The following is a 26,763-nucleotide window of genomic DNA, read 5'->3' as shown; positions in this document are numbered from 1 at the left end:
GTGTGTGTGTGTGTGTGTGTGTGTGTGTGTGTGTGTGTGTGTGTGTGTGTCCTCACCTTTCATCCAGTCCACCACCTGGCTCGTGCTCCATTTGCTCACCGGCTCCATCACCAGCGCCATCGAGGAAACTTTGCGCCGACTCTCCGTTGCGCGCAAGCGGTGTTGTCACCCCTCCAAAAAAACAAAAGATCTGTTCCCCCCCCCACCCCGCGACCCTCCCGCCCTCCTCCCTCCCTCCCTCCCTCCTTCCTTCTTTCCCTCCTTCCTTCCTTCCGCGCAGCCAGGTGACTCCTCTCCTCTCCTCTCCCCCCTTCACACTATCCCGGTCCGGTGCTCCAGCCTGGTGTCGCGTCCCGTTAGCGCAGCGCAGCCCTCAGTGCGGGGCAGCAGCGGGATCCGGTACATTCCCCTGCGCGATCCGGTCTGACATGTGTCTCTTTCCTCCTCTCTTCCCTCCCTTATTCTTCCTCCTCTTCTTCTTCCTCTTCCTCTTCTTCTTCTTCTTCTTCCCAGTGCGCCACTCCGGTCCTCCCGGTGTGTGTGTGCGCGTGTGAGTGAGAGAGGAGTGTGTGTAGGTGTGTGCGCAGCCGGTCCGTTACCGACAGCAGCAGAGTAGGATAGATAAGTCACACCGGACTCAACACCCGACAGCATCTCTCTCTCTCTCTCTCTCTCTCTCTCTCTCTCTCCCCCCCCCCCCACAGATATGATTAACCCGCGCACGCGCTCCGTGGGTGGCTCCGCGCGCACATGTCGGCGTATTTCCCTGCGGAGCGACAGAAACGCGCACCAATGATGATGGGGGGAAGGATATAGTCCCAGAGGATGTTTAATCAGGCCGTCTGTGTGTGCGTGCGCGTGTGTGTGTGTGTGTGTGTGTGTGTGTCCTCTGCGTACAGAGAAACATAGGGTACCCACGCGCGCGCACGCACACACACACACACACGGTGCGTCCTCCACCATGAGAGGAAATTAAATGAATCCTCAGTCCTCCTCTCCACCCTCAAACCATCTCCTTCCTTCCTTGGTTTACTTCACTGTTGCCTCATTAGTCAGCTCATTTAAAAGTTGACTTCTACCTGTTTTCCCACAATGCAACCCCTTTTTTTCTTCCGCTTTTGGCCACTTGGGGGCAGCGACACTGACCCACCTGAATAATGCAGGTTACGCTTTTCAGCACATCGGTTCCCTCGTCTCAAAGTCTGTGAGGTTTTTTCTTTAAATTGGTTGTTGATTAAATGCCGGAAACAACATAAAATACATCATTTGATATCCCACGTGTCTTAAATAACAGCAGTTGCTACGGTAACAAGTGGCTAAATGAGACGACAGAGACGCGATATGAATTCGTCAGATTGCCTTCGTTTGTGTGAGTGTGACGTCAGAGGAAAATAGGACCTAATGAAGAAGAGAGCCAGATGTTAGCGGGCGTTCGTGGGTTTTCTTGAAAGGAGTTTTTGTCCAGTGTTCGCCCTCTTTTTGCTCTGTTTTTGGTCTCCACCACACTCGTGCAGAAAATATGAGCCTCTTCAGCAGCTAAATGCTCCACGGTGTCCACCAGCTCGCCTCTAACCGTGTCCGTCTGCTGTGCGGCGATAAGCAGGTACTGTACTGTCGGATTTTAAGAGCTTGTTTGCTGAAAACGGCTGCCTGCTGAGGCCGATCACGACATTAAGGGATCAGCGAGAGTGAGAAACCGGTAAAGTCGTGGACCAGACGGACAAACAATGAGCTGAAACTCTCTTTAAAGCTCTGCAGAGCTGAGGGGAGCTGCTGATTCAGGTGATAAAAAACTTCACCCGGCTGCAAATGTATGTTTATATACTTCTGCTGCGAGGTTTATTCTTCGTCCAGACCGAAGCTATTAAATGAGTTGCAATAAAATAAAAATGTATCCGTCGAAAAGTTCACCCGACTCTGAGCTTTACAGCCTCACAGAGCCACTGATGCGGCTGCAGACGAGTCTTATTAGATCACCTTTGCAGCATTAGACATTATAGTTTCACTCCTTCGTTTAAGTTTCAGACATTTTCGTCTCGCTGCACTCAACTTTTCATTTTGTAATATCATGTTGTTTGTCTTGTTTCTTCCTGGCTTGCACTAACGAACAAACTTGGAGGGATTCGTGCCCCGCCAAGCCAAACAAGCGCACCGACTGTGAGTCACATAAAAAAATGTCTGCGGAGGAAAAAAAATAACTCTCTTGTCGTCTCAGAAGACAAAGTTCAGCCGCGTCTGGCAGCCGAGTGAGACGCACAGTCCAATGCAACAGGCCGCTGTCGATGTTTTGACGTGTTATAATAGGAAAAGTCACAGGTGTTCCCAGTGTGACAGTTTGACAGCAGCCTGAAAGTGAAGCGGCTAAATGAATTCCACCGTTGTGCATTTCATTATTTACACTTACCCGACTGCGATGTGTCAAAATACAGCTATCCATAAGCAATTATTTGATCTGTAAAGGAGCTGATTGGCTGCAGGGTGTCGGGCAAAAAAAGCCTCTGGAACATGGTCTGCTCACGGTTCTGAATCAGCGAGCCTGAATTTGAAATGAGTGGCAGCGGCATCAGCTGGCTGCAGACACCTTGACGTGAGAAATACACTGAACATGAGTATCTTATTTACAGCGCTACATGTACTCCTTCAGTATAGCATCCTCCGAACAACACAAGATGGCAGCGGCAAAACACAAGCTGACTTAACGTGTGTTTTACTGTCCTACTGCACCGTCCCTCTGAGCTCCCTGACATCAGGCGATCATCTCGTCTCCGTGTCCCGTTTATTATCTTCTTATCAAAGACACTCGGTTAAATTTGTGGCAGCAGTGTTTCTTGTCCCGCGGGCCGCTATTTCCTCTCAGTCGTGCCGTTATAAACACTGTTCTCTTAGCTTAGCTTCCTTGGCTACTCGACCAACGAGTCTATGTTGCGGACATGTGGTGGGGAGACGAGGGCAATTTTAATCCTGGCTTTTAAACGTCGGTCGTAACAGTTGGAAACAGCGGCGGCTACATTGAGCTAATACACAACTGCTGCCTTACGACAACACTGATTGTACACGCTGCCTCGAATTCACGAACGTCCATCACAGTGTTTCACTTTAGACATCGTCATGTGCTAATTCGGCAGCCAACCCTAATTAAAATGTCTCCCATGACCATTAGATTATTATTCAAGCCCAGTTAATCTAAGAGCAGAATTTTACCATTGCAGATGTTTGAGATGCAGCTGCAGCTGTTTTCATTATGGATTAATCAGCTTAGATTAGTTTGTCCTTCGTTGATTTGAATTTAAAACTCAATTAATTAATTAAAAAAAATCTAATTCTAATTTGTGAAGCTGGAACAACTCCTATTTATTAACATTCCCATTTTGAACATTCACAAAACTACTCCACAGGTCAGTTCATCAGGGAAATTAATATTAATGTTGTTTCCTTTCACTCATGCATCTGTAACTGCAGCTCTTCACTGTAACATCTCCTGTATGACTGTGTTAATAAAACTCCTCCACGTCTCTCTGTTCAAATCTTATACATATTAATGTTTACCGGTGGGACGTTAAGCTAACACGCTGCAGTAAATTGAGTTAGCGTGATCGTATAATGAAGGTATGATTAGGACATTATTCAACTTAATCAAATCATTAAAGATTCATTGCCTGCTCTGCATGAGTATGTGCAGGGTGTGTGTGTGTGTGTGTGTGTGTGTGTGTGTGTGTGTGTGTGTGTGTGTGTGTTTTGGATGAAAACCTACTCACCTTCACATTTCTCACACACGTGGATGTTCACACGGTTCAGAAATAACAAAGGAAGAGACGAGATGTGCTGGCGGTAAAATCAGCGGTGGTTTCTTTTGATTTGCTTCACTGCAGCGTCGCCTCCTCTGTAGGAGGATGTGTGCACGTACAGTACAGAGGGCCACAATCGTTTCACACAAGAGACCTCTGCTGGTGACAAGCTGCAGTTGTACTTGAGTTTCTGACACTTTTATTGTTTCATATTTTATTGCAGGGACTTGAGAATTGTTCAGTTTTCTGTCTCTATTAGGACACGATCTTAAGTTATGTGAGAGGTTGTTTTTTTGTGGGGTCGAGAGGTAAAAATTGCTTTAAAAAATATTAAATGCCTTTTTTTTTAGAGCACGCCCGGACATAAAAACCGTCTGACCTTTGCTTCCAACAGGTGAAGATGAAGCCTCAGTACTCTTGAATAGATTGCCATGACATTCTGTACAGATATTCATGCTGCCAGGAGGTTCTTTATGAATTTAAAGATATAATATGTAACATGGCCACATTAAAATCTCTAAAAAATGACCAGAGAAAACACTGAAAAGTCAAGTGGATACCACTAAGATGTCTGTATGCTAGCCGAAGAATGAAGCTAACAGCAGGGGCTAGTTAGCTTAGCCACACACAAAGGCTGTAAACGGACAGGAACAGCTGGATTGGCTAAATTGTGTACGTAATATGTACAAAAGCCAAAGTAAAGAGACAAGTATTTCTTAGGCTCAGGCTACAACTCTGTCCAACACACGAAGCCAACCAACAGCCGATTAGCTTTAGCTTAGCACAAAGAACAGGCTGACGAGAAAACCCAGACCCAGACCTGTGTGATATTATCACTAGACGAAACAGGTCACTGTCCACACTGCAGAACCAGAGCGTTTTTCCTATATCGTACTTCCCTCTTCAAACGCCACATCCTTTCTTAGTTAGTTTCAACTCATGACCAACTCATGTTCTTCAATTTTTGGTGTAAACTTGTTTCATACTGTACATGATGTCCAAATAGGACTGTAATGGAATTCAAGAACAACACATTTCCTTGCGGAAGCAGAGTTTTTAGTTTCAGATTTCAAGAGAACTAGTCCGTCTTTGTGGGGTTATTGTATCATTATGGCCATTTCCCACCAAAGGTTACACAAAATTGCATAGCTGGAAAACAATAGCACCATCACAGGTCACTAAATCAGGGCTGAACAAAGTGGCAATCTGTAAGGTTCAATTTGGCCTGTGAGACGTTTTCAAGCAATTAAAAAGTTTGATTTAAAAATTGCAATAATGGCTACTGGAGTGAGGTGAAATGTGTTGAATCTCTAATTATAATTTTAGCTTCCATAATTTGAGCACAGCCGGAAGAGTGACAATGACATGTTCCATTGTTATTTAAATGCTAAGAGGATGTTATTTGGCGACTGTCAGGGAACAGTCGAGATGTTCTGGTAACGTTTAGGGAACCATTATTACAGGACGTTCCCTCTCGCTCTCTACACTACATTCATACAACGTCTGCAGCTAGAAATTGAAAGTTCCCAGAACAATTCCAGAAGAATCTGAGAATGAAGGTATAAAGGACACCACCTTGTAATGTTCCCTGAGCGTTCCCAGTCACGATGCAGAGTTCTTTGGAGGGTAGGAAGATGTTACTTGGCAACTTTCAGGGAACATTCAGAACGTTCTGGTAACATTTAGGGGACCATTATTACACGATGTTCCCTCTAGGTTTCTACATAACATATCCATAATGTTTGCAGCTAGATTTGTATGTTCCCATAACATTCTGAGAAAGTCCCCGTTGGAAAAGAAGACGCTGGCTTGTAATGTTCCCTGAATGTTCCCATATGGTCACGATGCAGAGTACTTTAAAGGTTATGGGGATGTTATTTGGTGACTTTCAGGGAACATTCAGAACATTCTGTAAAGGTCAAAGTAACATTTTAGGGACCATTATTACATGATGTTCCCTCTAGGTTTCTATGTTATGTTCCCATAATGTTCGCAGCTAGATTTGTATGTTCCCATAACAGTCTGAGAAAGTCCCCGTTGGAAAAGAAGACATTGCCTTGTAATGTTCCCTGAATGTTCCCATACGGATATGATGCAGAGTACTTTAAAAGGTAAGGGGATGTTATTTGGTAGCTTTCAGGGAACATTCAGAACATTCTGTAAAGTTTTAGGGGGGCATTATTACAAAATGTTCCCTCTGAGTAATGTCTGCAGCTAAAAACTGTACGTCCCCAGAACATTCTGAGAACGTACCCACTGGTATAAAAGATATCAGCTTGAAATGTTCCAAGACAGTCAAGATGTAGAGTTCCTCCAATGGTATGGGGATGTTATCTGGTGACTTTGAGGGAACATTCGAGACCTTCTTGGGAACATTATTGTAGGACGTTCCCTCTAGGTCTCTATACTACCTTCCCCTAACATCAGAGTATAATGCTTTGAGAAAAGGGCCCGAGGCAGGGCAAGTTTCAAAGTTTTAAAGAGTCTTAAACAGTCTTGTGAGTTTACATAGACTATAGATGGGGAAGTGAAAAGGGGATCTGATGATACGTAAACTTTAATGAATTGCAAATTTCTCACACCGAGGTGATTTTTATAAGCTACAAATAGAAAGTGGTTTAACTTCCGCAATTAACTACATTTGATCTGGTCACACAACATGACAACATATCATATAAAACATGATTTGTTGATGCATCTGGATTATTATATTACACACTGAGAAAGGAACTACCTGCGGCACAACAAATACATGGTTGATTAGTTATGAAAGTGTAACAGAAAATAAAAATACTCAGACAACGGACCTAAAAACCACCAGTTCTCTTTTTAGTTATTTCAACCAGATTCAGGCTCAAAACTGAAACTTTTAGCTGACTGTGCAGAGACGGATGTTCCCCAAACAGAAAGAAAGTAAAAGTCTGTTTTGTCTTGATGATGAGGAGGTTGAGACACTGTTGTTAGACATTAATCATCCAAACAGAGAGGTTAAATGATCCTTCAATGACAACAATGGTATTTTGAAATACTGTGCATATATTACACCAACCAGCCATGTGACTTTATATCTACAATTGGAAGTAAAACCAATGACTCAAGACTTGGTGAGTGTTGAGATATTCTGGAAATGCCATTTTCAGCTCATACCAACTGAATAAAAAGGTTTTTTTTCTTATTTAAGAAGGATCAAACTCTAAAAGTTTCTATCTGGTGACCAGGCTGGATTTTCCCCCAAAATGAACGTCAAATTACAGCACTAAGGAAACGCGTTTGCGAGTGCACAATCAAAACAGACATGGTTTGCCCCGGTCGTTATGCCAAGAGAACACTGGAACAACAGGAATAACTTGACACTCTGCACTGCGAAGGAAGAATAACACCTGCTGATGAAGGGCAAAGAACATATTGAGAGTGAGATGTAGAGTAATTGACAGGTAAAGTCTTTGATTTTAAACCTTACCGCTCGGACTTGAGGCAGTTCAACATTGGCATCCTTTCAACTAGATAAGTAAGTAACAAGCCCTGCTCTCTTAACATTACAGCCAAGTGTTTTAAGCTGCCTTGTCATGGCTCTGAGATCACTAATGTTAGCCATGTTGCTAACTCTGTGTTTGCTACAGCGAACTGGCCACTGGTGTCAGCAGGAAGGAGACATATTATCCTTTCCGTTTTTTTCCCCATTTCCTGTAGTGTTTTTACATTCTTGCACATAAAAGAAATCTTGAAAATAAAAAAGGTCAACATCCACATCAACAGAAGCTCCTAAAACTAGACTAGACTAAAAACTAAATTTGCACAGAAGAATTGGTTTAGCACCGCTGCTCTGTTGTTTGCGTTGCTGGGTCAGGCGTGTGTGAGCCGACCAATCAGCGCAGACTGGGTATTCAGTCTTAAAGAGACATGAGCTAAAACAGAGCACTTCAGGCAGAGGGGGAATGAAGTGTGAGAAGATGTATTGTTTTAGGTCTCAAGTGCGTAAACCTATTCTAGTAGTAACCCAAAATAAAATTATGAACCTGAAAAAGGGGATATTCTATCTACGTATGTGTGCCACCACTGGTTACTAGGACCAAATATGGATTTTAAAAGGCTGATTTGAAAACAATGGTCATTAGACTACATCCAAGATCTTCAATTAGAAAAGTAGATCACTGTTCAACTCACAGTAATTGATTAATATGTTAAATAAGACCAAACTCAAATTAATGGGATAGGAGCTATTTTCATTGTGCTGAAATTGGCATGTACTCCAAAACTAGCAATTTTGCTGTTTTGTTTTTCTTTTTTTGCAGAGATTTAGCCATGTTAATGCCAGGGCTGCCTCCCAACACATGTTAAATACCACCCAATACAATTGTTATTGGTTTAAATTGCATCCCCCAGCATTAACACAGTTTAATAACAACTGATGTAGTTATCCACACTTCGTCTACTTCCTCACCTGTTAACTCATAAACCACATCTCAACTTGATGTTTGCTTTAATGAATTTGAGAAGTAAGATGTCCCAACAGTCCAGACTCGGACAGCAGAGAAGAGGAAGTTTCGATGTTGTCTCACTTTATTTGCATCATTTAGTTACAGAGGAAATGAGAAAAACCACAAACACCCTCAACCCCACATGACATGACAAAAAAAAGTTTAAAAGATATTAATTACATTTTAGTATTTATTTATCTTTAGTATATTGGTATTGTGATGGTGAATTCAGCATCCTGAAAGAATAAACTTTCTCTTTATTTTCCTGAAATTCTTATTTTCATTGAAACCGGGGCGCTTACTGTAAAATCCAAAGTCAAGATGCTGCTGATAAAAAGAAACATCCACGCCCCGCCCAGCCATTTACTCTCACTTCCCCTCTCGACCCATGAAAAAGAGGACAGAGACAGCTAGCAGAGGAACAGTGTTCGGACATTGTGTTTGAAGAAAGGAAGATGATCAGACTGCAAGATTCTGGATGATTAATCGGCTCTTCTTTATGTGACACAGTAAGTGTGAGAAACAATTACTGGTCATGTGTCCTAACTCAACTAGTCTGTTTTTTTGTTTATAATAAGGAATGTTAAGAGCTCAGGTTTTGTGTTTTTCCTGTTTCCATAGTAACAAATTGTCAGAGCCTGATAGATATCAGTTGGTCAGAGAAAAAGGTTAGGTAAATTAAATTTATTACATGTCCAGTAAAGTTTACTCTGTAAGTGCACTAATACAATCCTGGACAACACATTTCATTGTAACAATTTATGATTTAATGTGTTAAATAATCTGTCAGGATTTGGGTCACTGTATCATGAGGTATCGTGAAAATCATCTTTACCTCTGTTTACTGTGTATTTCAGATAATTTGGGGCAAATAACGTACATTTGATATACGAGTACAGGGGGGTAGAGGGTCAGTAACCATAACTGCAAAAAAATTGTAAAAAAAAAAAAAAAAAAAGTCTGATATTTTCTACCATTTTTTCCGATTAGCATATCAGTGCGTGTTTTATGAATAATTTAACTAAAAAATGAAGCTATAAAAGCACATATAGTGGAGTAAAAGTACAATATTGGCCTCCAAAATGCAGCGGAATGGAAGTATAAAATAACAGAATATGGAAATATTCAAGTAAAGTGCAAATACCAAAAACGTATACCAAAGTGCAATAGTTGGATGAATGTATTTAGTTATTTTCCATCACATTATCATATGTATATTATTAGCACATATCAATATGTCATTTTTAATTTCACAGATATTGTCAGTACTGTTCAATTTTGACACAAACATATTAATATGCATTTATCGTCCAAATATCGCCATCAGCATAACTCCCAAAAATTCAGTATGAGTCAGACTCTATTGCTCCGACATCAGGTGATCATTTACTACTTTGAGGATTTGCTGATTGTTACATTTGTTGTCTGTTGTTATTCTTTAATTCTTGTTTTTTTGTTCTACTGGATGTTTAGGATCACCTTCTGCAGTTTTATTCACCTTGTGGACTTAACGTGGAGGAACCGAAGTTTAAAAATGGGTCCTGGAGTAAAGGAGGATAAAACCAGACCAAAAGGAGGACCAGAATGCATCAAACTAAGTATTATCTTCCTCTTGTTGAATATCAACCATTTTGTCGCTCCGGTCACAGGATATTCACTGAGAAATTGCCGAATCAGTCAGGGAAAGGCCTTATGTACCAAGAACAGGCAACAAGTCACGGAAGTTCCTCAGGATATTCCCTCAACAGTGGAAGGTATTGACTTGTCGTCCAACAAAATTTCTAAAATACACGTTTCGGATTTCAAATTTTTTCCCGTTTTGACAACCTTGGACCTTAATTCCAACAGAATTACGCAGATAGATACTGGTGCATTTGCGAATCTGACTTCCCTCAAAAAGTTCAATCTAAATAATAACAGACTTGATGCACTTGGAGATAATCTTTTTTACGGTCTGAGCAACCTCGCAGAGCTGAGAATCCATGGCAATAAAATCAAATCAGTAGCATCCACTTCCTTTAAGTCCTTGAGGAGCTTGACGTTTTTGGATATCTCTAACAACAAACTGCATCAACTGAATAATGTTCATCTTATAATAAAGCACCTGCCAAATCTACAAGTTCTGTATCTGCAATATAATGACATCAATTACTTTAATTCCTGGGAACTGACAAACAGCTCACTTGGACTGACGTCACTTGATTTATCTCAAAATGGCCTTAAGGTGTTTAACATCACTGCAGATATTTTTCCAAATCTCACCTGGTTTAACATTGGCCAATTTTCATCGAAGAAAACGGTAAAATGGGATGTGCACAACAAAACCTTTCTCAGTCGAGTGTCTACTCTTGATATTAGTAGACTCCACTTGAAAATGGATGACATGAAAGCGTTACTCGAGAGTGTCAACTCCTCTCTGAGTACTCTGAGGATGACCGAAATGAAACATAACCTTTTATTGACGCTAATCAACATTTCCTGCACCATCCCAACGATGTCCAAACTCCAACTCAGACATAACCAACTCAGTGTTATCCAGTCCCATTTCTTTCAGTTGTGTGTTAACGTAACAGAATTAGATTTATCATACAATCAAATTCAAAACATCGAAGACGGGGCCTTCAGATCTACTCAGGGTATAAAGATCTTGACTTTGAGTCATAACAGACTTTCATCCGTTCCAACTCCCGTAAGGAATCTATCTAATCTCACTGAGCTGGACCTCAGCAGTAATGAAATCACCAAACTTGAGTGTCAAAATTTTGCCAACATGACAAAGCTCCGACATCTCCACCTTAGTAATAATTCATTCCCAGCTCTACAAGACTGTCTTTTCAAGGATTTAATACAACTGCAAGATTTAAAGCTGCAGAACAACTCCATCTCTGACTTGAAATCTGCTCTCAAAAAGTCCCTGCCAAATCTCAGACAGCTGCATTTGAATCAGAATAAACTCACCGCCATTAAACATGGGGACTTTATGGGCTTGCGATCCCTCCAGAACTTGTCGTTACATGAAAATCAGATAAGGAAACTTGACAAAGGATGTTTTATTGGATTGACGAATCTTACAAATCTTCAGCTGCAAGCAAATAGCCTTGAAGAAGACTCCATAAGACATGGTACTTTTAATAATCTGAAAAATTTAAGAAAATTGGACTTGAGTAACAATCATATTAGATATAAAAAAAGTTCAGCTTTGCATCCTCCACCATTTTCTAACCTGTCCCGTCTGGAGACGCTGGCTTTTTATGTACAACGCCGCAGGGAGAGAGCCTATCTGCCTTGCAACATCCTGCAAGGTTTGACAAATCTTTTGGTTTTCGATATGAGGAACCTTCACCTTCCATCCTTTCCCAAAGACGTGTTTAAATACACTCCTCAACTACAAACACTTGACATAAGATCGAATGAACTTTCAGATCTCTCTCCGGACTTGTTTTCCCCGATTCAAAGCCTCGAAAAACTCTACATATCAACAACAAACCTTCGGTCTCTAGATTTCCTTATTGATGCCAACCTTACTAAGCTGAAGTTCATTGAGGCGAAAAAGAACCAACTTCATGTTATCAGAAAGGAAATAATCAATTCTCTACCAGCTCTTGTTTATCTGGATCTCGAAGGCAACAGTTTCACCTGTGACTGCGATAATGTTTGGTTCCTTCTGTGGGTAAAAAAGAGCAACCAAACGCAAGTTTTTGATGCCTACAACTTTGAGTGCAACTATCCTGCAGTCATGAGAGGTAGGAAACTGATGGACTTTGACCCCCAGTCCTGCAAAGATAATATCGACTTCATCTGCTTCATCTCCACCACGTCTACGATCCTCCTCCTCATGGTGGTGTCCTACACCTACCATTTCCTGAGGTGGCAGCTGGCTTACGCCTACTACTTCTTCTTGGCTTTGCTCTTTGATGCAAAGAATAAAAACAGGCAAACTCACAATCAGTATGACGCCTTTATCTCCTACAATGCCCATGATGAGCCATGGGTCATCAGACAGCTGCTGCCAAAACTGGAAGATGAGCAGGGCTGGAGATTGTGTCTGCACCATCGAGACTTTGAGCCAGGTAAGACTGCCCTTCACACCTGGCATTGAACTAATGATTTTCTCTGTCTAGCTGAGCTTTAACGGGCAGGTTTTAACTCAAAATGGGGTCTGGAGAAGTTTTCAAACTGTTTCAATCATGCTAGTGGATTGGCTTTTGGGATGGAATTGTCTGTTGGCTAAGCTGACCAGAATGGAATGCAGGTGTGAAGCCATTCAATTCTGACATCCATAGATATCCTACTGACTTTACCTTACACTCCACCAGGGGGTGTCATTATCAGCTTTTAATGATATGTCTTGACAGCTAGGGTGGATAGATAGATGTTGGATTAATGGATGGGTGGATGGATGCATGGTTGGACAGATAGATGTTGGATGGATGGATGGATAGATAGACCTTGGATGGGCGGATGTTGCATAGATGGATGACAATGACAACATTCATCAACACATATTACTATCAATAAGATCATTCTGTCATGTTTTCTAGAAGGTGTCCTGATTTATCTGATAAAAGTGGACTCAGTATTCCGTCACCTTTAAACTGATAATGTTCTGTAGATAGTTAAAAGCTAAAAACACACAACAAGAAATCTGGCACTTTTGAGTCCATTGGTAGTAAAAGAAATAAAGTATATTTCATACACAAGTTTAAAGGCAAGTCAGCAAAAGTCCCCAAATGTGTGTGTTCACACTAGCAAGCTAATCAATAGCACACTTAGCTGCATGGTACTTATACAGTATGCATATGAGCAGTTGTTGTGTACTTTCATCTATACTCCAGAAGGTGTCATCATTGTGTTTCTTTTCTGCATTATTAAAGGGAACTGAGGAGGAAACAGATCTGGAATTCACTCTTTCCTTTTGGTTTCCTGTTCCTCAGGTAAACCCATCATAGACAACATCACAGACGCCATCTACGGCAGCAGGAAGACCATCTGCGTCATCAGTCGCAGATACCTGGAGAGCGAGTGGTGCTCCAGAGAGATCCAGGTGGCCAGGTAATAGATACACAGGGCTGAGACACATGACCTCATTTTAATGCCAAGCAATTGGAAAAAAAGAAGAAAAAGAAAAAGGTCTCTGTCTCTCTGACTCTGACACAGGACAAAGAAATAATGTTTCACCAGATTTCCCCAAGAATCTACATATGAAAATATATATGTGTGGGTGTGTGTATGTGTGTGTGTGTGTAGTGGATGTTTCCATCCACTGCTATGAATTTGAATATCAGGAGTTGGCTCATGGAGATAGACAGCCACATGCATTTGATGCAGAAAATAAACTAGCGCCGTTGTGTTACGTAATGAGTTGTGAAAAATGATGAAACAGGATCTAAAGTATTCAAGCAAAAAGCTGGTTGATTTTCTACAGTAGATATTCAAAGACTTAAGCAAAGTACTAACATCCTCAATTTGTTCCAATATCTCACACTGTCATACAGTATATATATATATATATATATATATATATATATATATATATATATATATATATATATATATATATATATATATATATGCACTTTTGTAACTTTTTTTCTTCTTTTTGGTGCAGCTGACTTTACTTAAAATAAGATCTAGGAATTTTTCACATTTTTAGAACAAAATATGTTGCTGTTTAATAAAAAATAAAAAAAAGTGTCATAGTCAAATGTCAAGTTGAGTCCAGGCAAAAAATCTTGATGGCTGTCTCGAGTGGCGTCCTCCTTCTCATCCTTCTTTTTGTCTGTCCTCTGTCCAGCTTCCGTCTGTTCGATGAGCAGAAGGACGTGCTGATCCTCGTGTTTCTGGAGGACATTCCCAGCTATCAGCTCTCTCCTTACTACCGCATGAGGAAGCTCCTGAAGAAGAAGTCCTACCTGAGCTGGCCTCGAGCCGGCGAGCACACCAATCTGTTCTGGGAGAAACTCCGCCAGGCTCTGAAGACCAGCGAACATCCCGAGGACGACAAGTTCCAACTAACTGTGGTGGACAGACCGTGACTGTGAGGGACATACAAGCCTCTCTGTGAGGTTCACTGAACTTTTTTTCTTTTTGAACATCTAATTCCCCCGTGACAAGATCAGCTGCTCTTACTGACCAAAGTTAAATTGAAAATATACCAAGTTATGACTAGGTATAAGTGACATTGTTATTAGACTGGTGAGTATGTGTCTGAGCAGGAGTCTGCCTGTGACTCCTCTGATGGGGAGGTGAAGTCATAAAGACAGTTAATAATTGGACGACAGAGAGTCTGATAGAAAAACTATGTAGTATATAAGAACAACAACTGGTCCAGACACTCTTTGTTAGTCACTCAACAGCTACATAACTGTGGTTTCAGAGTCAATATCTCTTTAGAGTCCAACTGTACTTTTAAGTGACCCGATAAGATGTAATGGTTACATATATTGTTATGTTATATATTGTAGGTGATGCTTCTCCAGGAGCTGAGCTGAGCTCATGAATAACTTGAGGTGGTTATTCTCAGAGTGGTGTTGTAACATTATATAACCGCCGTTAGTAGTGAAATATAAGAGTCTGTGTCATATATTGATGTTTTATTCAGTATCTAAAAATGAAGCAGCTTTCAGGAAAACAGTACAATTATAAAATGATATATGTGTGACGTTTGTGTTGGAAAGTGTTATTTTAACAACCAAAAAGCTATTATTTTATGACATGCATCTACTTTTTGTTGTAACTTTTTTGGACCTTTTCATTATGAGCACAAGCTTTTCTAGTTTTTTCGAGTTGCGGCCTTATTATGTGACTTTTGACCCACTTAACAATTGCTGTAAAGTAAGATAGAATCCTACATATTGTATACAATAATGTATGATTATGTGACATTTATGGTTTTTATTCTATGTTATTTTATCTATACAGATAAAATCAAATGCTGAAGTATCATGTTCAAGTGTTTTATAAATGTCACAAGTGTTCAAGTTGTATAAAAGGTGTGAAAGGACCTGTGTGTGGACAGAACGGACACATGTATAAATAAATATCTGTTTTAATAAATTCTTTGACAACAATCAGTTACAATTAAATCTTATCATGTTGTGTTTTTTTATAGTTAATCCTCAAAATGTCAGAAAAACATCAACACAACGTTTACAAAAATCTTGCAATACTTTTCAAAAGAAAGTTTTCTTTTTCTTACTCTGTCGATGCATTGTATCAATATTTTACAGTTTGTTACATATTAAACATACCACGTGTTCGTAAAACAGAACAAATATAAGACTACAACAATTACATGGTAGTCCCTGATGAAGAAATCTAAGTATAGATGGTCTACTGCTACTTTGAAATAAATATATTTCTGACTGGCAGATTAAGGGATGAATAAAACTAAATCGTGTGCAGCAGATATTTGTGGAGTCTATGCTGACGTGGTGTTGGCTTGGGTTGTCTCCTCAATGATCTCAGCCATCTTCCTCCTCCTTTCACTACAAATAAAAATGGAAACGCAGCATGAGTTGAGCTCAGTGTTTGGTTAAAACACCAAATTAATATAACGTAAATTAAAAACACTGTGCAAAGACATGAGCATACTCACTCCAAACATGCCATCCCTCTCTGGGTCCAGCTCTGGCTAGGGTTGGCACACACAAACCTTCCTGGAAGGTGGAAGCTGTGGGATTCAGGAAACATTGAAGAAATGATTACACACATGAATGAATGTCAAACTCCTTCCCTGTGGTCTCATTCCAGTGTATCATTAACCTCAGGAATGTCCCGTGTACCTCACACAGAGTCACCCTGTCTACACTAGTCACACAGGTCTTTATGGTTGATTTTTGGTGATATGTCTGAGCATCAGCATTTATTTGTAAATTATTTTTTTTTTACGTCTGGCAAATTGTTACAGATCTCGATTGATATTTACAACAATGGTGTTGCACTCATAAACTGTGGTGCTATTCTAATTTAGACATGATGTTGCTTTTAAATGCACAATTTGTCATTTCTGCCATTAGGGGTTTCTGTTAAAACAAAAAAGAAAATGATGTTTAAAGAGCGTCTTGTGGGCATAGCAGAGAGACACACTTTCTGGAGGAATAAACACCCAAAACCACTGATCCACAAAAGGAGAGCTCAGATATTACCTCTAAACTTTTGGGATTGAAAACTGGATTTGTCTTCCCTCTATTACCCCTTATAAGTTTTACCATAGCTTGCAGCATTGCACTGTAACATGAGTTGAAAATATGTACTCACATAATAGCTTCAATGTCGCAGGCATTGTTGATGGTCTGGATGGTGTAGCCCACCATCGGTCTGCATGGTATTGGACGCCTCACGTACCTCAGGCAGCAGCTTGCTGTAAAGACAGTACGGACAACCTTTAAGTTTTGATGCCAGAAACACAAAATTCAACTTCGATTGCAACAACTTTCCTCTCACAGTCCTGATTTATGTTATTACTTTACCTTATTTATTCAGTTTTACATTAAAATAAGCTGTCACATTCTTTGTATGTTTACACATACTTAACACATTTTGGTTATATTTCTGAACATGAACATGTTTTGTTAACCATGGGAAATCATGCATCCTCCCTCATCCTTTCCTGCACTTGTCACAAAAATGCACAAAAGTCCTGGTAGTTGCTGACAGACTCACCCGACTGTGTGTTGTCGATAAAGGCGGTGAGGACGAGGAGGGAGAACAGAGCAGTCAGGAGAAAATCTTTCTGGCTTGCCATGGTTCTGTGGTTGTGTGTTGTCCTGGAGTGGTAGTAGTTAGCTTGAGTGGTGTCAAGTGCCTGGAGGCTGAGTCAGTGAGAGTGTGACAGAGGCTGCTGCGCTCCGTCCTTAAGTACAGAGTCTCTGGGATTTTCCCTTGTTAGGTGGCGTTGCGTAATGCCATGATTGTTTTAACAATGGAACGGAGCCAGGAAAAGTGACACTTTGATATATCAGTTTACAGGGCGGGTATTTGTTAGGATAATTACAACCCAAATCTGTAGCTCACCTCAGCTTTTTTACAGAGCTGTAGCATCTGTTTCAGCTGTCCAGATCCCAACAGTACCATTTTGACTCTAACTGCTCTCATGGCATTGTTTCTGCCACAACAGGCAGCTGTTTTAGAGGAAAAGCTCTAGAAGCTAATTTTATACAAAATCTGCTCAGTACCAGAGAGAAGACAGGCACAGTCAGAGATGATGAGGAGTCAGATGCCAGATTTCTATCAGGAGTTGGTGGAGACCAAAAAAGTGCCAAAAGAGAGAGAATATTGGACTTAAATCAGTTGCACATAAACACGACTCGAAATGAAAATATCTTGTGGCACCTGTGTAAATTAACAACTCTTTGCTACCAGGTTTGCCATATCAACTTAAAACATGTGGTGTTTGTCGCTGCTGCCCTCAAGTGGCCAAAAAGCACTAATATGGGGACAGTCCAATCGGTTGGTGTGTTTACCGGGGAAACTACATCTCAATCTGCAGATGAAACCAACTGTCAAGTCAAGTTCAGTTCGTCGCTTTTCTTGTTTTCTTCTGTTAAAAAAAAACAAACAACTCAGATGTAGAATTGTGGCAGGTTGTGTTTTTTCTTTGCAAGAAATCTGGTGGGATCCAAAATAACGCTGCTAAATTTAGTTGAAAATGACGATATTTTGGAGAGTAGTGAACAAAATGGTACTTCAAGTGAATGTTGGGCTTAGCACTTAGCACAAAAAGTTTGTATGTGTGTGTTTTCCCAGGAGTGAACGCCCTTGTGGATAGAATGTGTGTTCTGTGCACGTAGGCAAACAACATGTGAAGATGTTCATCACAGTTCGTCAAATGTTTTACCTCCCCAAACACGTTGTTCAGTAACTACGTGGCATGAGGCATGAGAATGGAATTTCATCATCATGTTTGTTGGTGCAGATGAGTCGCTACACCTATCAACTTTCCAAGAAGCTCTGAACGCACTGATGAAGACACAATACTATCTGAGGATAAAAAACAAACAAACAAAAAACCTCACCATGGCAGTAGTCATGACTGCATGTTAATGTCTGCTATGATTTTGGAAAAAGCAAACTTGGAGATGCATATACTTCATCTCCGCATTTGAATGGAATGAAAGCGATAACGAGTGGGATTATCTCAGATAAACATGCCTGAGTAAAAAGATAAAAAAGAGGATTTTGTTGAGTAGAAAGTCCCTGTGCCACCTTGCGGGTTTTCATTTATTTTTTGTCAGCTACGTGTGAGAAGGCCTATTTTTTAGCAATTTAGTGAAGTCAGCCGTGTAACCATCCATTTTTAGATGCATGAAGATCTACATACCGATTTTCACTGCATCAACTCTGAAAACATAGTTTGTACCTGAAATCAGATGTGGTTGCGATTGTTAGTGTTATGTAGTGACTTGATCAGCGTGTTGCACAGGAACATGGCATTTCACTGGGAGATTGATAAATATTTCAGAGAAAAAAGCCTGTGTGAGTTGTGCATTTAAAATGAGGTGGAAAGTGAATGTTGTACAAATTATTACAAAACTATAAAGTGCCCATTTAAAGATGTCATACATTGAAATGTCAACAAACTAGACCTTTATATATATTTTTGGAGAGCTGTGTAGCCAAATGAGACTCTTTGTAACGTGAATAAAACTAAAACTTTACCGTTGTAGATTTTCATCAGTAATGGTGGTTGTTTAATGGTCATTTTACCACCAGCGAAGTAGGTTGGACCACAGGATCATTTGCGGGTATTTTTGCATTAATCTTACAAGTTTTTATTTTCCCAAAACTGTCATATGACTATGTTGTTCTATTCTTTTCATCTCTCCTCTATGTAATGTCATTTATGAAGTAAAGTACATTTCCCTTTCAGCTTCAATCAGCAGTCAACATTACAGAACATCAACGCACAAAAATGGACGTCCCCTCTGCAGATCACTGCTGCGGTCAGGTTGATAAACAGGAGTGAGGATAAAACAACTTCTCAATCCCAGAAGTTACGTGGTAATCTCTGAGCTCTGCAAACAGCTGTGGATCAGAGTGTTTATTCCCACAGAAGTTTGCAGCAGATGGCACATTTGACCTAATCCATCCGCCTTCTCCTTCGCCAACCTAATAGCTCTTTATACCTCATCATCTGACTTCTTTCTTCTGACATAAAACGACTGTTTTTCAGAAACAAACAGTAATGATAACAAACCCATACACAATACAAGAGGTGGGATATGAAAGGTCATCAACGGGCCCCCTAAAGCCGTATACTGGCATGATTCAGCCCTGATGTTTAGTCAGGGACGGCAGTGATGTCACTGTCTGACGTTTCTGCTTTTATACACCTGCTTAAATTGGCACTCACACCACATAATTATCATGTTATTACAGGGTGGATTCAGCTTCATTGTCTGCTTTCTGAAGAAAATAACTGACAGTTTCGCAGTGATTTATAGGATAAATCAGCTGATGACTCAAACAACCTGAGGTGGAATTCCAAATTCCAGAGAGCTTAATTTTGCATTGTAGTCATTATGAAATGACGAAAGAGGGAGATTGTAGCAAGAGCCACATTGTCTTTATAGCAGCTGCCTTTTATCAACAGTAGGTTGTTGCTCAAGCCTCTTTGTTTTAAAGCCTCATGAGCTGGTGAACTAAAAAAAGAACACGTCTATGAGAAGACAAAAGTAGATCCAGCCAAAAAGACACTGCAGCTGTGGTTATGTGCAATGTGTGTGGAATATTAGCAAGTAAATTACAGTTGCTAAACTTTAGAGGTTGAAGCTAACGATGAAGCCCTGTTGTAAATACACAACTAGACATAGTAATGAAAAGAAATCTTGTGTTTTTAGCTCGCTACAGGCATTTTGTTAGCATTTCAGCTCTTTGTCGCGTATCGCGCCGCAACTGTTATCCCATCCGGTGAGCGTGGTTTTCAGTGTACGATGAAACGTGCTTTGTCCCAACAGAGTATTTTTTTTATGAGACTTGCAAAGATGAACGTCACTTGTATGTTTTTTGAAGTGTAACCTTAATACTAAGTCTAGTCTTTGAATGGCATAATGATTTTAATGTCCCATAAAACCTCTGTAGTCTTGTTAGCAACCACCATGTTTGGGACATGTAAATATTTATAAATCAAACGTGGGATATTTATTGTTGGCACAAGTCTTAGGTTTGTGTTCACCCAAGACCTTATTTCAGCCATTTCCCTGAAAACCCATTTAAATAACTCAGTAACTTGGAGACGAGAGAACCACAAGTTCAAAAATGATGACCAATGTCACAATTTTAGGACTCATTTCTTGGCAAAATTGGTCTTAATAGGGAAATATCTGATCAAAAAAACAAATGGAGGGAGATAAGGAACATGAACCTCATTTTGATTCTTGGTACAACTGACATGTTTTGGCTATTATGCCAATTTGGCATGCTAGTAAGCTAGCTTGCAAGCATTGTGTAAATCAGAAGATCTGTTTTTTTGTTTTTATCTCGGAGAAGCACATACGAAAATGGGATACCGTAAACTACAATAATCTCTTCCTCCACAGCCGTTTATACACATTCATGGGCCTCTGCTGCATTTCTTTTATGTTGCTTATTTTGTGGAGCCAAAAGTAGTTCTTCCTCTTAGGAGTGCCGAACCGAGAGATGGCAGCCAAACTCAACTCAACAAACCAAAATTTGGAAATATGTGTGAGCGGATCTGCAGCACGTAATACTCCTGTACAACACTCCTTTTGTAAATCACTCGCTGCTCAACTCCACCCTAAACGTCATCCTTCATTCTCTATTTTCACAGCACGTCACTATATAAATAAGTTATATAAACAATCAGTACTTCCTGAATTATTATCTGTCTGATATTTTTTTTCAAATGGGGAAATTGGACCTAAATATGGCTTCATGTACACCAAATTTCCCTATTTTACATGTCAATCCATAGATGCATAAAAGGTCAAAATCACCAGACAAATAACAATTTAATACCCAATGAAGAATCATTTCATGATATTTTCTTTTTTCATTAACCTAGAGGTTTCATTGATGCCACCGCAGACACAATCAGAAAGAATGAAAAATAATATTTGTACATTCGGGTCTGCAGATCGCTTGAACTCTTCTTGTGTGAGGTCACTCAAGAGTTCAAATCTATTTTTATACCACCACCGTGTGGAGCTAAAAATAGCAGGTGATAAAAATAGTAACGTAAGCAAAGTTGGACTCTCCAGGAATGTGAACGCGTGTTTACAAGTCTGTGTTCAACCATTTCCTTGTTTCCATATTGGAGAGAGATTACAGTGCTGCCGTAAAACAAACCCAGGTTGAAAGGTATTATGGGTTTATGTGTCACTTTGAGGTTTACATGCACTTCAGTGGAGTGGGGAAAAGCACCTTCCCTACAACAAGTACATTTGTATTAACTCCTGACCAGATCACGTTTAGCAAACTCTCAAGTTTCATTCAACAGTGGAAGTAACCTTATCGCTTGGTTGCAAGATAAGTAGCCGCGTAATCTTATCAGTAGAGAAAGTCTGACAATGAGCTTGACATTGTGGGGCTGCACCTCTGCAGTAGCTCACAAAACTCATTAACACAACCTCAAATGAAAGCCACAGCTGCACACAAAGCCGATTAAGCTGTACAAACTTAGCTCAAACCAGCAAACCAAACATTTCCAAAAAAGTAACTAATTTATCAGGCTGGAGCAGATGCTTACTTTGGGTCCCACTGACATGACATCAGTGTTCGCTTCCATTTTAGAAAAGTTGCACGTTTTACGATGTTGTGAAAACGATCCGTGTGCACACAGAAACGTACTTTTTCTAAAAGCTTATGGATACGGACAAACTCCAGTAGTTGTGGGAAGCGGTGTTCGGTAAAAGCGTGGCTGATCGTTCAAGCGAGATGCGGCCACAGGACAAAAGGAAAGGGTAAAAAAAAAAAGGCAGAAATTTTCAAGAAGTTGTACGAAGCCCCCAAAAAGAGAACCATGGATAATCAGCCCCTTGACTTCATCATACCAAAACATAACATTGGGGTGTTGTGTTTGAATATTTCACTCATTGTAAAAGTTTATAGTTTCAATCATGTGCGAGGGCTGTAGAGTCGAATTCTTAAGTATTGGCACATAACTTGTTTTGATATCAGTTTATCAGCTCAGTTCATCGGCTTACAGTAGATAAGGGAAAGCTCTGACGCAGAAGCTTTGATCAACAATGGCAAGGTTACTCACAACACATCAGGTGCTACTGAGGCCGTAAAAGTATTTGATCCTCACCACAGTAACTGTTGGCTGACTGTCAGCGTGAGCAAGTGAATAAATGAAGTTTCTGGTGTAATGTTTGTCCAGGTTTTTTATTGTGCAATTTGAAACAGTCTTTGCTGCTATTGCATCAAAATACAATATAATCGCTTCCTCTTGTGTAGGACGTTAAGCCTGCTCAGTCCTCTCACAGTCATGGTGGGTCAGTAGTGCTACACTGTGGAAAAATAATACTGCCAAATTCAGGGAAACTACCTGTTGTGCCAGGTAAGTTAATACATGTTCATCCAAAAAGTCCCGTTAGACCCGCCCTCCAAGATCTCTATTCCCGATAAAGGGTTATTCTGCTTCACCTTCATACTGTAAATCCTTTAGCAACATCTATAAACGTCTTGTCCCTGGAGAAATGAGGCTGCTTCCTTTTCTCACACTGGCTCCGTGTCGGCTGGCGGTCATGGTTCAGGCAGCAGGTAAGTTGTTGTTTGCAGAACACATTGTTTACCTGATTCATCTCATGTTCCCAAACGCCTCGCAAAACTGTACGCTTGACTTGACTTGAATCAACTTCATGGTTAATGTACTTTCATGATGGGGAGGCTGCAGAATGGAAGATTGCGTGATGGTTTACAAAAAAGGGCCAAAATGCAAAATCCCAACAAGAAACAAAAAGCAAGTTTTATTAACGAAGCTGAACACAAGAAACACAATAGGAAGGCAAGTAAAGCAAGAATCCAAGAGCAAAAATAAAAACAAGTCCAAACAAGAAAGACACAAGGAACACAAGCAAAGGCGGAATAGGAGGAGCCTAACCAGAACTGGGGGAGGACGTGAGGGACGAGGACTGACTTAAATCCACTTGTCGCGGGGAAAATGTCATGTCATTGTCCGAACCACTTATCCCTTTCCATGGGGTTGCAGGGTGTTGCTGCTGGAGCCAATCCCAGCCTTGTCTCAGGGCGAAGGCAGGATACTCCCTGGATAAGTCGCCAGCTCACTGCAGGGCCCTCACTAGTGAGCAATGTCAGGTTCAGTGTCTCGCTCAAGGACACTTCGACATGCAGCTCAGCCCTGCCCAGAGCTGGGATTTGAACCAGTGACCTTCCGATCACTAGTCGACCTGCTCTACCCGCTGAGCTACAGCCGGTCCCCATAACATCTACCTGCAAATTTTGCTGATATTCAGTGATTGTGAATGCACAAAAAACACATTTAATACCTTGCATGCATCAAATTCCTTCAGTCTGCGCCACATATATCAATTTCACTGAATATGTATTTTGTAATCACGACACAAGAAGGCCCTGACAATACGTTACACAATCCACATGGTGTCTAACTAAACCCCATTAAAGTTTCCACAGCCAACAAACCCTCAGTGCTGAATGTTTTCATTCAGGTATCAGATGACTATTCTGTTGGTGCGTGTCTTTGTGCAGAGCAGGATGGTTGCTGTGCAGCTTTTTCCAAAGTCTGTGCTGTGAAATTCAACGTCAAATGTGGAAGGATGGTGTAGCGCCGGCGGCAGAGAATCACAGAAGGGTACCATATTAATGCAAAGTAAGATTATGTTTCCTTCTTTGTGCTTTATTTTTTTCCCCCTGTCTCTTTGTGTTATACAGTATGATTCCTCTAATCACACCATTTTTTTCCCCCCATTCATGCCCTGAGCTTCTTTTCAAGATGACCCATTTACAAGTTTTCCCACCATCACGCCCCATTTTTACCATACTAACAATGATCTGACCCTTATTGTCTCTGTTTCTCATAAGTGTATTGAAGTGGAAACGTTGCATGCTTGGACCCAACACCTCGAAAGATGCAAAACCTTCTCGCAACTTTGTGGCAACATACACATCAAACATAACAGATGAAAAGTGACAAAACCTTTCTGGAACTATTTAATAATTCCTGATATCTATTTTTACCTTATTTGGATCTCAGCACCTCACAACATTGCTGTTTAACACTTAACCACTCTGGAGTACCTTTAGTGTTTCCAAAACTAACAAACACAAAGACAACGGCCACGTCCACATGTACCAACATGATCTTTTTTTCCTCCTCGGCATCATTTCAAGAATATTTGCATCCAAACAGATCCACTGAAAACAACTCAAAATGCTGTATTTCATATTCCAGGCCTATAGGTGGTGCTTGAAATTCACCAAAAATGGGGAAAGAAGAGATGGAGCATGCACATAAAACTTGTGCAATATATACAAACGGAGAAACCGAAAACAACAAAGAAGAAGATGAAAATGGCTAGCGCAAGGAAACCAGAATTGTTTGTGTGGACTGATAAAGAGGTCGAACTGCTGCTGCAAGTCACACTCGACTACAGAGTGAGTAAGTTGAAAGAAACACGAACACAAGCAGTAGTCCACCATTGCTGTTGTGCAACGTCACAGGGTTCAGAGGTCAAGGTGTGTGGCGATGGTGTCATCAATACGGAAAGTATGCAGATTCGCCGTGCACACAAAAACGCGAGGGCTGCGTTTTCGGATTTTTCCACCCTGAGACCCGGTTTTTCAAAAAAGTGCGTTTTCAGGCTCTGTGTGGACGATCAGCCAAAACAATTCATAACATGTGCACTGACAATAAAGAGCGTTTCCGTATGGAAGGGGCCAAAATCTCATGATCATCTGCTCTAACATAGCCTGACATGCTAATGATTATAGCTTAACTATCTCATTAGTGACAACAGGAATCACATTTTACTTCCAAGGCCAAGGAGCAAATCATGCACTGATTATCTACTTTAAAGATGTTGTTGAAACTAAGTGCAATGGACAGTAAAGAAACAGGGGGTACTAGTTCAAGCTGGGAAATAATTAATTTACCGAAAACACACCGGTCTCCAAAAGAAAATGCAGCCTGTAGCTCAGTCACTCAGCCATTCAGCCCACTGGCACCAGCAGCACTTTTATATCAACAGGCCTGAGTGGCAAGTAGGATCAGGTGTGAACGAGGGCGACGCCTGAGTGGAAGCGCAACACAAAAACACAACACAAACATGGCCACAACAGTCGGGCTGTAACAGGCAGGCATTTTTCTTAAACGCAAGAATGTTCTTATCTACACACACGTTAGGAAACTAAGAAAAAAATGCAAGTTTGTCATGTATACAAAATACAGATTAGAACAGACAGTGTGGTTGGTGGTGTGGTTATCTGTGCAGATGAACCCACATTCAAAAAACTTTCCAAACATATTTCCACTGTCTGTTGTTTCTGCGCTCATCCTGATAGTCGCCTGTATCTTTCCAGTGCCCATGAAAATTCACTGTGACCGCAAGTTGTAAATAACGCTGCAAGCTGAAAACTCCTCCCCTCCGTCACGTAGAGCAGGCTCACCTGGTTTTCATTTTTTTCCATCTGGCAGCAACAGCAAAGCCTGGCGGGCAGATGGAAACCGAGGACGCCTTCCCAGTGGAACACCTTCACCACAAACTGACATCCAGCCGTGAAAAAAAACTGATTCTGAACTAGAGATTAACGTTTCCTAGTGGAAAGACGTGTTGATCGGTGACATTTAGAGGCACTGGGCTACACGAGGTCAAAAAGCTGACAGATGGGAGGTTGGCATCAAACTCGTGTTTTGTTTATTTATTTATTTTAGATAGTAAAGGCTGACAAGAGAGAAAATGACAGGCCTCAACAACCCCATTTCCCATTTGTACCCCTACCCACAGTTTCCCCTTGCCCCTCAGAACAGGCGTAGTTGTTGAAATATCCCACTATGACTTGGAAACAACCCGTGAAGACGCAGCACGGACGCTTGCAATTAGTTCACAACTTGGCGGCACCAATCAAGTCATCAAATAAAAACAAAACTCCTTCATCACCACTAACGTTAGCGGCGCTTTAAAGGCTAAAATTAGCACGCCGTGTCATTAGAGGAGTGTAGGAATTAGAAGTGCAGTAACGCTGATTCTAGATTAGAGTTAAATTTTGAGCGCCACATGATGGGAAAGAGGGGAAATGCAAGACTGAAAGACGTCAACAAAATAGGAATGATTCAGCAGTAAGAACGTAGCATTAGCTAGCTAATTAGTTAAGATACACCAGCAATCTAGTCACGATTGTTTTATATTTGTTACTATGAAAGGGAGGTCTCATAGCCCTCACAAGCCCTCTGACAAATCCTTCGTTTGGAGGGCCGTGTAGTCCCAACACTTCACTCTATACTTAGACACGAACACATGGAGGGGTTACAGCAAGGAATTGGAATTGTTGGGTCATGGTTT

The 26,763-nt window shown here is 40.8% G+C and overlaps 3 protein-coding genes across 6 annotated transcripts in view; 1 reads left to right on the top strand and 2 right to left on the bottom strand.

The window, feature by feature from the left end:
• Positions 1-193, bottom strand: part of cnksr2a (connector enhancer of kinase suppressor of Ras 2a) — a 54,307-nt gene extending 54,114 nt beyond the window's left edge. For both annotated transcript variants that reach the window (XM_037079635.1, XM_037079637.1), the window contains exon 1: positions 57-193. In XM_037079635.1, coding sequence (XP_036935530.1) covers positions 57-120 — 64 coding nt within the window. In that variant the 5' untranslated portion in view covers positions 121-193. The remainder of the gene's footprint in view (positions 1-56) is intronic.
• Positions 194-7,071: 6,878 nt separating this feature from the next.
• LOC119008944 (toll-like receptor 13) lies at positions 7,072-15,336 on the top strand. 3 transcript variants are annotated; one of them, XM_037079718.1, is made up of 5 exons: positions 7,072-7,293; positions 8,661-8,772; positions 9,737-12,333; positions 13,198-13,315; positions 14,058-15,336. In XM_037079718.1, the coding sequence occupies exons 3-5, from the start codon at positions 9,798-9,800 to the stop codon at positions 14,296-14,298; spliced, it is 2,895 nt and encodes a 964-aa protein (XP_036935613.1). In that variant the 5' UTR covers positions 7,072-7,293; positions 8,661-8,772; positions 9,737-9,797; the 3' UTR covers positions 14,299-15,336. The 3 variants fall into 3 exon arrangements, with proteins under 3 accessions (XP_036935613.1, XP_036935612.1, XP_036935611.1); XM_037079717.1 differs by having other exon boundaries at positions 8,580-8,772; XM_037079716.1 differs by having other exon boundaries at positions 7,072-8,772.
• On the bottom strand, positions 15,296-17,113 carry ccl20b (chemokine (C-C motif) ligand 20b). Its single transcript, XM_037079719.1, has 4 exons — positions 16,928-17,113; positions 16,523-16,625; positions 15,861-15,935; positions 15,296-15,750 (listed from the first exon to the last, which is right to left on the bottom strand). Exons 1-4 carry the CDS (start codon positions 17,007-17,009, stop codon positions 15,684-15,686), a joined length of 327 nt encoding a protein of 108 aa, XP_036935614.1. The 5' UTR covers positions 17,010-17,113; the 3' UTR covers positions 15,296-15,683.
• Positions 17,114-26,763: the final 9,650 nt, after the last annotated feature.

This window comes from Acanthopagrus latus, chromosome 19 (genome assembly GCF_904848185.1).
Source record: "Acanthopagrus latus isolate v.2019 chromosome 19, fAcaLat1.1, whole genome shotgun sequence".
In the NCBI taxonomy this organism is placed as follows: Eukaryota; Metazoa; Chordata; class Actinopteri; order Spariformes; family Sparidae; genus Acanthopagrus; species Acanthopagrus latus.
Note: the sequence above shows the minus strand (reverse complement) of the source record. Positions and strands in the feature narration are given on the sequence as shown.

Excerpts from the sequence above, each read along its gene's own strand:
- LOC119008944 (XM_037079718.1), top strand. The coding sequence starts at position 9,798 with ATGGGTCCTGGAGTAAAGGAGGATAAAACCAGACCAAAAGGAGGACCA. Across the intron at positions 12,334-13,197 it reads CCATCGAGACTTTGAGCCAG|GTAAACCCATCATAGACAAC; the intron begins GTAAGACTGCCC and ends CCTGTTCCTCAG. Across the intron at positions 13,316-14,057 it reads AGAGAGATCCAGGTGGCCAG|CTTCCGTCTGTTCGATGAGC; the intron begins GTAATAGATACA and ends TCCTCTGTCCAG.
- ccl20b (XM_037079719.1), bottom strand. The coding sequence starts at position 17,009 with ATGGCAAGCCAGAAAGATTTTCTCCTGACTGCTCTGTTCTCCCTCCTC. Across the intron at positions 16,626-16,927 it reads TATCGACAACACACAGTCGG|CAAGCTGCTGCCTGAGGTAC; the intron begins GTGAGTCTGTCA and ends CTGTCTTTACAG. Across the intron at positions 15,751-15,860 it reads AGAGGGATGGCATGTTTGGA|TGAAAGGAGGAGGAAGATGG; the intron begins GTGAGTATGCTC and ends TTTTATTTGTAG.